Here is a 10974-nt window from a genome sequence, read left to right as displayed (position 1 = left end):
GATATATACTGGTTTTGAAGCAACATATGCTGCCATCCAGACAATGTATTCTTCGGTGGCCTTGCTTACTTCAGCAAGATAATGCCAGGCTTAACTCTGCATGTATTACAACAGCATGACTCTGTAGCAAAAGAGTCCAGGTGCTAAACTGGCCTGTCTGCAGTCCAGACCTGTCACCTGACAAAGGAGACCCCAAACTGTTAAGGAACTGAAATTCTATATCAAGCAATAATGGAAAAAAAATATCTCTTTGAAAACTACAGTATTTGGTCTCCTCAGTACCCAAATGCTTACAGAGTGTTGTTAAAAGAAGAGGTGATGAAACACAGTTATAAACATGCCCCCGTCCCAACTTTTTTGAAATCAATATTTGATATGTTGTCTTTCTGTGATTTTCAATTAAATATAAGGTTTAAACGATTTGCACATCATTGCATTGTGCTTTTATTTACATTTTGCACAGTGTCCCAACTTTTTGGGAAATGGACTTGATATATGATATGATAAATACACTCTTTGGAACTTGCAGCTACAATTGTTCTCACTGGACATGAGTGAAAACAGCATTCACCCTATTTTCATGTTCATCCAGCATTCACAATATTTTATGTGTTTAGGTTCAAGTTTAATTATTGAAAGTAATGAATAAAGCACATCACTGCTGGACTCTGGAGCAGTGGAAATATGTGTTTTTTCTTAACTTGATTCTAATGAAAAAATGTTATTCTTCAAATAACTTCTTTAGAATTAGAATTACTTTCTTTTCTTAACTATTTTCTTAAGAATAATTCTAAGAACATGTGGTTTTCTTTAAAATATTATGTTCTTAAATGCTTTCTTAACCTTGTGATACCCCACATAAGTTTTTTTTTTAATGTTGTCTTGAGAAGGGTCCTAAAACAAAGTCCACATCAAATTCATGACGTGTTCTTAAAGCGCAGAATTGTTCACACCTTTGTGCTCTTGAGTGTGTGTAGATTCTGTTCTTACCAAAGAACAAATCCGAAAAAGAAAACATTGGTGAACGTCAGAATCTGCGTAAAAACTGCATAAGTGGGTTTTAAGAAGAAATTTCTTCTTAAGAACGGTTGGTGAATGAGGTCCAGTCTTATGAACTTCTTAGTGTTTGTCTTAGGAACCTTCGCAAGTTTTTTCTTAAGAAAGTTTTTGTGAATCTGGCTCCAGAATCTTGTTGAAAGCCTTCCCGGAAGAGTGAAGACGCAAATGGGGGGCCAATTCCATATTAATGCCATTAATGGTTGTGGAACGGAATGCGATGTCGAACAAGCTCATGTAGGTGTGATGGTCAAGTTTCCACAACCTTTGGCCATATACAGGTTTATGTGTGTGTGTGTGTGTGTGTGTGTGTGTGTGTGTGTGTGCGTGTATATATATATATATATAGCTTAAGCATCTTGGGGCCATTTAAATTCAATTTTGAGTCACATTACAAGTCTGAATTGAAGCAACCTTTCCCGGTTTCAATGAACAGGTACTCTAGTTCTCTCTGTGAGTACACTCATGTGATTCTCTGGTCTCCCCACAAGGCCGACAGTGACTCTAGCAAGCAGACAATGTACGTCATACTCCTAACGGTTCTACAACCGCAGTGTGTGGTGTGAACTACTCTATCTGTGGTGGAGTGCCAGAACTTTGCACGAAACACTCTCTACAAGTAAACAAGCACGTTCTGTATGTCACTGAGGCATGTACTTCTCCTTATGAACAAAGATGAACTTATAGTCGCCTACTCTCATGTTTCTGTTTGGTATATTTTAGTCTGAGGACTACTGTGTATGTATTTGTGTGTGTGTGTGTGTGTGGTGTGTGTGCAGACAGGAACTGTGTCGCAGAAACCAAACTAAAAAACATCAATTTTGACTGGAATTTAATTCAGTCTCGTAATACAAAAAAGCAGCAAGTATATAAGAACATTGGCTCAGTTTCGCATTACACTTATTGTTCAGTGAATACAAGCACAGTGAGGATAAAAAAGATGATACTGACTGAAGTTCAAGCACAACGTTCTTGCACCAAAACATAGAGGCCCTATGCAATCCTGAAACCCACGAGGGGAAACATTCAGCGTAGAATCTCCCACTGAGAACACTAAAGAAGCATTTTGTACATTACTCAGTGTAACATAATGTAACATATTACTTTACAACATACAAAACTGAAAAAATAATGCCAACTTGGATATTGATAATATCCTTACATTCAAAAAACGAAGTAGTCACCAAACAGTCCATGTGCATTTCCTATACTATGTATTCCATGAATACACCTTAGACTAGGTTCAGCATTCACATTGTTCAGCAAATGGCAGAGGACCACACCCTTATCCACAACATTCTGGGCGTGACAAATTCATCCCATTTTGGTGAGCACTTTCTCAAAAGGAGATGTCTCTCTTGGTCAACTATGACCCCCTGAAAGTCATGTTTCTGTCAACTTTCTGGCACAAAGTGCTATGAGTCCCATTCTTGAAGTCACAGTTCAGATGCTGCCCATCAAGGACAGATGCAAATGCTGACATCTCCTGAACCACTGAAACGCCCTGCAGCCAGTCTTACAACGAGAGAGCCATGGTGCTGTCCGCGTCTGACATAACAGAAGAGCGCAGTGGGGCTCCTTGCTTGATGCTCTTTCCACTGGTACGCAGACACCCATTCCTGCGGAACAGTCTGATCAAGTCTTTTCGGAATCGCACACCAACAAAGGCGTACAGGAATGGGTTGAGGCAGCAGTGCGTGTAGGCCACGCTCTTCATGACCTGTGTGGCAATGTTAAAACTTTTGACCTTGTCACACTCTGTGATGGTCGTGTTGGCAGCCTGTGTCGCCTCCACCACCAGCATGCTATTGTAGGGCAGCTGAGAGAGGACGAAGACGGCCACAACAGCCAGGATGACGCGCAGGGCCTTGTGCTTCTCGAAGTTCCTGGCCTTGAGCAAAGTGTAGATGATGTTGCTGTAGCAGTAGATCATCGCCAGCAATGGGATGCAGAAACCCATGCTGATCTGCAGGGCCAGGACCAGGATCTTGGTGCGATTGTTCTCGTTGTTTGAGTAGATCATGGTGCAGAAGCTGTTGCCTTCCGAGTCCACTTTGGTACTGGCGAAGATGATCTCCGGAACGCTCAGCACCACGGCCAGCAGCCACACAAACATGCAGATGTACTTGCTGTAGGTAAGGCGCAGCTCCTTAGAGTTCTGCGCCTTAGTGGTCTGCACAATCACAATGTAGCGGTCCACGCTGATGCAGGTAAGCAGGAGCATGCTGCTAAAGAAGTTGACCTTGTAGAGCGCTGACATGCCCTTGCACAGAGTCCAGCCAAAGGTCCAGCCGTTAACAGCGTCGGCCGCCCAGAAGGGCAACGTGCACAGGAAAAGCAGGTCAGCCACGGCCAGGTTCAGCAAATAGACGTCCGTCATGGTCTTCAGGCGGTTTTTGACCTGCGTGTAGATCCAGATCACAAGCAGGTTTCCCACAGAGCCAAGGATGACGATGAGCCAGTAGAGAGGAGGCTCATAGTACTTGCGAAAGTTTCGCACTATGCTCTTGTCACAAGGGGAGTCGAGGTCGAAGTCGTCATAATCTTCAGTGGTGGTACCACTCCCATAATCCTCCTATGGAGATAGAAAGGGGAAAGGTTCATAAAAACAACATCACATAAGCAATATAACTGTTTTATTACAGACATTTTAGACAAATGAACGAACTTTTTCAGAGATACAAATTAGCAATGTCTGCATTCAGCTAGTCATTTTTATCATGCACTGATTTGTTTTTCATTTCTAATTCTACTTACATTTGGAGTGACTGTTGCTGTGAACATTGTGGTCAAGGCTTCCGTCATATTTATCATGATTTTCTCTGAAATCTAGAAAAAAAAAACAGGTAAACATTTACGTCAATTTACTTTTGCAATGATAACCAGAGTAACTTCAGAGACTTATGAAAATATGAAATCACCATAAGAAAATATAAAATCACCAGTTAAAATTTGATTTTGAAGTGATTAAAGCATTTTCCTTATGTAGTTACCCCTTTGAATGATGTTTTTTTATGTCACTTACCCGTCTGTCTGTGAGAGTGAAAGGGGTGATACCAATGCGTCTGTGCTGCTGAGTCTTTGTCTCGCTCTGTCTGTTTTGCAGAAGCTTTTAAGGTTGTCGGTTTAACCACAGAGTGACGCACATTGTATGCAAGGTTTTTTTTCCTTCGCTTTCAGTAGTCACCCCCAACAAAGCCCGCGCTTTATAAACTTATATAACTTCCTAATTTTTCATCATTTTTTCGAGAAATTAATGATCAACACATAAAAATAGCTACAGGCAATTGCGTCAGGTTGAGCTACCACTCAGTCTGATAGGGTTAAGAATATATATAAGCTCTTGAAGAGCACTTGAGTAGTATGACTATTACTAGTATCATTTTTTGTCGTGTCTTTTTATGATGCAAGACTGCATCAGAATGCACACTGACTTTGCACAGTCATATCGAAGAAGGGCAGACATCAAGTAGAGCCACTGGGCACGATGCATTTTTGAGCAAGATTCTCCCGATTCTGCCACTGACTCCAAGTTTCTCATATAAGATCAAATTCCCACAGTGTGCTGAGTGACAAGGGGTATAAAACATACCTCCAGGAACAGAGCCAGCGCCTATTTTCCAGGCTTGTGGTTGAATGGGTGGGTATATGGTTACTGCATCTGGACACGCAAGCAGATGTCTTGAGGATTGAAATCTGATGATTCTGTGACATTAGTTTAATAAGCCTGCTCTTAACAGCCAGTTCCGCTGCCATTGCTTGGGGCTTTCCATCATTGGAGTTATTATCTGCTGGTGTTGGCAGCTGGAGAGCAGACAAATCATCATGCTTCTGCTCCTCAATTAGACTACTATAGGCCATAATGAGCACATTTTCATGCAAAAAATCATATTAAAGCTGTCCATCAAGTCCACAAGCAAGGAGATCACGTATACAAGGGGGAGAGAGAGAAAGCTCTGTATTATCTTACAATAGCATTGTTTCAAGATTAACCATATATCCAGACTTATCCAGACACCTATTCTAATTAGTGATTTCAGCTGATAAATGTGTTCAATAAAGCATACATGAGCCTAAGATACCAGGGACAATGCCAAGAGTTGACTAGAGGCATATTAGGCATATACAGCATTGGGCAGTGGAGCAGTGGAACTTGAAGTGGAGTAGGAGTGGCATTTGTGATCTTAATCTTACAGCATTAATATGCAGTCAAATCCTCACAGCAGTGTTCCAACATCTAGCACAGATGTGTTCAACTCTGGATCCTGGATCAGTCCTAGATTTTGTAATCAATTACAATTACAAAATCCAGGACTGGAAACCAGATTCAAAGTCTGGATTTGAATACCTCCAATATAGAGCCTTCCCTCAGTTGAAACGGTGAATGCAGTAATATCTTTGATTTCAGAAGAAACATTAGATGAGCAGGTGTCTACAGACCTTTGAACATTTATAATGGTTTTCCACTGGGCAGTGCGGTACAGTGCAGTATGGTTACAATCCATGAGTTGTACCCATGCTAAATTTGGTTTCCTTAGTGCACTTCGTAGGTTTACAGTTACTCACTATAGCCCATTTTTGCTACTATTTTTCATCTATCCCATCCATTAATGGAGTGGAACAACTGTAGAAGCACCACTAACCAGATATTACTTCCTGGTGGACCTTTTTCAACACAGCACTGAATTGATAGGTGCATGATAGTGTTGTGGGGTATGCGTGTATCAGGGTTTCAATACATTGTGTACTATATTATATTGAATCTATAAACAGCAATGAGATAGACCTTTGGTTAATTCATACCTCAGCATGTCTGTTTTGGTCAGAGAGCATGACCAAGGCTTTGACCTCTCAAGGTGTAATTTTTTGTTTCCCTTTAAACAATAAAGACGTCAGAGAAATGAGCAACCTCAGTGACGTGACGCCGGTTTCAACCAGACGAAGAGGGAACCGCAGAACAAGGAACATATAATTGTATCACCTTCTCCTTTTGGGTTGTTTTTCAAGGTTTGTTTATTTGTCTGGTCAGTCACGCAAATGCATGTGACATTGTATGGTACAGAGTCTGTGCTGCAGAAGTAGATGACTGGTCAAAAAAGAAATAAGGTCATGGCCCACTGACCCAACACTGCTCAACAAACACCAACATTCTAATGTGAACAACTGACTTTTAAGTGTTTCAGAATATGAATGTATCCAAATGACTTAGTGTGAATGGGGGGAACATTGTAGCACAGTGTCAATGGATGGAGAACACTGTAGAACATTGTCAATGAAGGGAGAACATTGTAGAAGAGAGTCAATGGAGGGAGAACATTCTGGAACAGTGCAAAGAGGAAGGGAACATTCTAGAACAGTGCAAATGGGAAAGAGCATTCTAGAACAAAGTGAATTGGGAAATGCATTCCTGGAAAGTGAATGGGAAGAACGTTCTAGATCAGTGTCAACTACGAGAGAACATTACAGAATGGTGTCAGTGCAGGGAAAACACTCTAGAACAGTTTCAGTGGAGGAAGAATGTTCTAAAACCATAGAATGTAGAATGTAAATGGAGACTCCCAACAATCACACACAGGTCTGGCACACCCACAGAACAGTTGGGTTTCCTTGTGTTTGCTGGAGGACACTGGGTCAGTGTGCTCTGGCCTTTAGTCTCTCATACATTGGGTCCATAGGACCACAGGGTCTTAAGTTTTGGAGGCTGTCACTAATCGTAGAGATGCAGAAGTACTTGGAGTGTAGATCCTCTGTAAATGTTTGGGTTTTCATGCATTACAGACATCCTGTTTTTCTTCTAAGCTGCATCAGTGTCTAATATCACCCAGACACATCTCCCTTATTTTTTGCTGCTATATTACGCCATTTCCTGAGCATAAAGCATCAGTTCCCCTTTGAAAAGGGGCCAGATTATTGTATTTATCTGTCTCTCATGCAAGACATTTTTTTGCCACCGTTTAGAGATGACATTATGAATAAATGTCAGTATTAACACAGCAGATGTTGCATTAAACCACTTGATAAATTTAGTAATGTCTATGTCTGCCATCTACCCACTGCTCGACAAACCACAAAATGTTCCCTTCCACTGACCCCATTTAGCAATAATAATAAATAAATCACAGGTTTATGCATGTACACTTTACTGTTTTAAACTTCATACTGTTCTTCATACTGTTCTCATACTGATCCATTACAGAGTAGAGAATTGTAATATATACTATGATCGAGCTAGTAATGAGAAAAAAACAAACAGAATGCGTATAGAAGGCATACATCGTTTTTATATGACTAGAGGTTTATGCTACATAGCGACAAGGATAACTTGGCAAATGGCACAGGCTAGATTCAAACAGGAGTTATCTCTACCAGTACATTCATAACTGTCACTTGACAACATGAAAGCTGTGTTGATGACATATCAGGAATGCAAAGCATCCTCTGCTTAGATCACAGGTGAAACTTGACTTAGGGGACATCCCTAACGATGACTCAGTTTGCGTGACAGAACTAACTTCAGTTCTGAGGAGGCAGGGAGGTAAAAGTAATGATTGTCCTTCTAAACCAGCCAAAACTCACTGGAACATCCTGCGGTGGGCATTTGCACGATACACTCATACCACGATAAAGTATATTGAGGAACAATGCCCTGTTGCGCACGCCCACTCACCTTTTGTCACTTCTCTTCTATCCACCACGTAGGTGGCCAATACCAAAACACATGAACTTTCACATGCTCCAGTATTTCCAGTCCTATATACAAAGACATTCATATATGTATATATTTATATATAATAAGATAAGAAATATATATAAGACATATAAGGAAATATATTCGAGTACTGAAAACAAAAAGACTTGTGGAGTTTTCTTTGAACATCCTACATTCAGTGGCCACCTTGTTAAGCACAATTACCTTGTATCTACTCTCAATGTCCATTTTATTGGTCCACTTGATCATTCTCAGCACTGATATGGTAGTGACATGTTAGTGTGTGTGTGTGTGTGTGTTTGTGTTTGCTGCACTGAATGCATCAGACCCAGCAGTATTGCTGGAGTTTTTAAACAACTCAGTGCTGGACTGAGAACTCAGTGCTGGACTGAGAACTCAGTGCTGGACTGAGACCCACCAACTAAAATTATTTAGACAATGGCATCCTATGGCCAGAAACTGACCACTGAAGAAGAACTAGAGGATGACCAACACAAACTGTGCAGCAAGAGATGAGCAACTGTCTCTGACTTTACATCTACAGTACTGTGCAAAAGCCAGAGAGACCATTCTTCATTCCTTTACTTTACAGTCACAACAGCCATTAAATACAAGTTATTTAATTTTCTCCTCATATTTCTGAGGAGATTAGATTATCTACTTGCACAAGGAAGGGGAAAGTCATAAAAATGCATGAAAAAAACAGGAGTTTCCAAAACCGGGCACCTAACAATTATGCAAAACCAGGAAGACCACTAAAACTGTCTCCAGATCTCTAGATAGAGATAGAGATGGAGAAAATTAAGCTCCTAAAAATCCACGTGTTTGTGTCCATCCTTCCACTGTAAGAAGACAACTTAACACTATAAGTCTGAAAGGATGTGTAGCTGTCAAGAAGCCCTTAATGAGAAACGGAAACTGGTAAAAAGAAAGAACTTTACAAATCAAACAAAGTAGCTGCTGTTGTTCTCAGAACAATGGGCTGGCCACCATAAAGTCCAGACCTCAACATCACTAAATGTGTTTGGGATCCCTGCAGCCTTCTTTAAAAAACTGAAAGCATGTCTCCTGGAAGGAATGAAAGCTATAATAAAAGCAAAGAGTGGACACATTGAATACTGAATAAACATTCGATTTAGTTGTTGAGGCTTCTGTGTAATGTTCTAAATGTTTCCTGTTTTTTTTCCTGAGTCTGAAAAATAAATAATTTGTACTTCATGGCTGTTTTGACAGAATATAAATAAATGAATGGTGATCTCTGACTTTTGCACAGTACTGTACAAGGACTGCTAAGGTAAGGTGTGTCTAATAAAGTAGACAGTGAGTGGACACAGTGTTTTAAAACTCTAGCGACACTGCTGTAACTCATCAACTCATACCAGCCCAAAACACACTAACACACCACCACCACGTCAGTGTCACTGCCGTGCTAAGAAAGATCCACCACCTAAATAATACCTGCTCTGTGGTGGTCCTGTGGGGTTCCTGACTACTGAACAGGGTAAAATTTGGCAAACAACAAAGTATGCAGAGAATAACCATTGATTGGGGTGAAAGAGGACTGACAAATTATGCAGGGAAACAGATGAACTACAGTCTGGAACTGTAGAACTACTAGTAACTATTATTAGGACTACTAGTACTACTATTACCAGCGCAACACACACTAACACACCACCACCACATCAGTGTTACTGCAGTGCTGAGAATGATCCACCACCCAAATAGTACCTGCTCTGTGAGGGTCCACGGAGGTCCTGACCACTGAAGAACAGGGTAAAAGGGAGCTAACAAAGTATGCAGAGAAACAGATGGACTACAGTCTGTAATTGTAGAACTACAAAGTGCACCTATATAGTAAGTGGAGCTGATAAAATCAGAAGCAAGTTTTGTTCTGTTTCTTCTAGAGTCTCTCAACCTTCAGCAGTCTTCACTACAGTAAATCAACATTGGTCATGTACTAAATTTAGGGCATAAAGCAGGAACCAGACTAACATTTGCTTAAGATTGAAGTCACGATGAGCGAAAACATCATGATATCACATGGTGTTTTGGACACTGCCATATGCCGAGTGAGATCACGGTGGTTCAGTGAAAGAGAAAAAAACAAAGTGAAAAAAAGGCATGACCGTGGCAGAAGTGTCAGTAGCTTCCTCTATATTCTCTCGCAACCGCCAGGGAAAAAAAAAAGCTGCGAAAACTAACACCTAACAGACCAGCTACACAAGTGTAGAGCTGAGATAAACATCCTGAGAGAGAGAGAGAGAGAGAGAGAGAGAGAGAGAGAGAGAGATGTTTACAAAGATAAGTTTAACACTAGTGTGCCTAATGCACAGTTGGCAGATAGGTGATGTTACCTCTGATCCTTTTACACTGTGTTGGACTAGTTCATTTAAACTTGTGGATACCTGACCTGCATGCCTGATAGGAACAACCTACGAAACCACTTTTAACCCAGTAAATATCAGGCATTCAGTAAGACCATGAAACAAATATGTAATGTAATTAATGAGAGTGAGCAACTGAAGTGTGGACCCACAGCAGGCACCTGGACTTTAAAGGGTTAATGCATGCATGGCATGTGTCTTCTCTCTCACTCTCTCTCTCACTCTAAAGATGTATTGAACCAACAGATGATAGAAGGATAACATGGCTTGTGAATGAGAGCATGGTATGTTTCCCACAGGTAAAATATAGCAGCAGGTTGAGCAGGTGTGATGTAGTATAGTTTAACATGCTTCTCTATATAAAGATGTTTAACACTAAAATATTACACTGAACATGCTATTTCTTTTACATTAGCGGTGCATGACAATGTGATTCTATTCTACATATTAAAAGTGTAAGAAGGCCGGCAAAATATTTTAAAAAATTTAAATGAATGACATAGTAAAAGATTGGTTTGCATTATAGTGACCAAAATATTTACTGGATTTTGGTAGATTTTGGTAGAATCAAATGCTTTGATTCATCAGAACATACACAAAAACACTGTTATAGGTCACAAGGCTCATTAGCATATTGCAGTATTCACCGAAATCAGTGCTGCAAAGGTCATTGTCATGATAACGATAAAAAAAAACAACAATGTGTTGTGCGGCTATAAATTGCATATTGGCATAGATATATTTGTAGAATAACGTTTTCGTGAGTATACATGCATAATATTTTAGGCACTAAATAATAAATTATATTAAAAAAACTACATA

The 10974-nt window shown here is 40.3% G+C and overlaps 1 protein-coding gene across 1 annotated transcript; it reads right to left on the bottom strand.

Moving 5' to 3' along the window:
• Positions 1-1862: 1862 nt before the first annotated feature.
• Positions 1863-4143, bottom strand: ccr9a (chemokine (C-C motif) receptor 9a). Its single transcript, XM_036597530.1, has 3 exons — positions 4082-4143; positions 3814-3885; positions 1863-3631 (listed from the first exon to the last, which is right to left on the bottom strand). The coding sequence occupies exons 2-3, from the start codon at positions 3868-3870 to the stop codon at positions 2573-2575; spliced, it is 1116 nt and encodes a 371-aa protein (XP_036453423.1). The 5' UTR covers positions 3871-3885; positions 4082-4143; the 3' UTR covers positions 1863-2572.
• Between the last annotated feature and the right edge of the window lie 6831 nt (positions 4144-10974).

This window comes from Colossoma macropomum, unplaced genomic scaffold (assembly GCF_904425465.1).
Source record: "Colossoma macropomum unplaced genomic scaffold, Colossoma_macropomum, whole genome shotgun sequence".
Lineage (NCBI taxonomy): Eukaryota > Metazoa > Chordata > Actinopteri > Characiformes > Serrasalmidae > Colossoma > Colossoma macropomum.
The sequence above is the reverse complement of the archived record's forward strand: the minus strand, read 5'-3'. Positions and strand labels throughout refer to the sequence as shown.

Excerpts from the sequence above, each read along its gene's own strand:
- ccr9a (XM_036597530.1), bottom strand. The coding sequence starts at position 3,870 with ATGATAAATATGACGGAAGCCTTGACCACAATGTTCACAGCAACAGTC. Across the intron at positions 3,632-3,813 it reads CAGCAACAGTCACTCCAAAT|GAGGATTATGGGAGTGGTAC; the intron begins GTAAGTAGAATT and ends CTATCTCCATAG.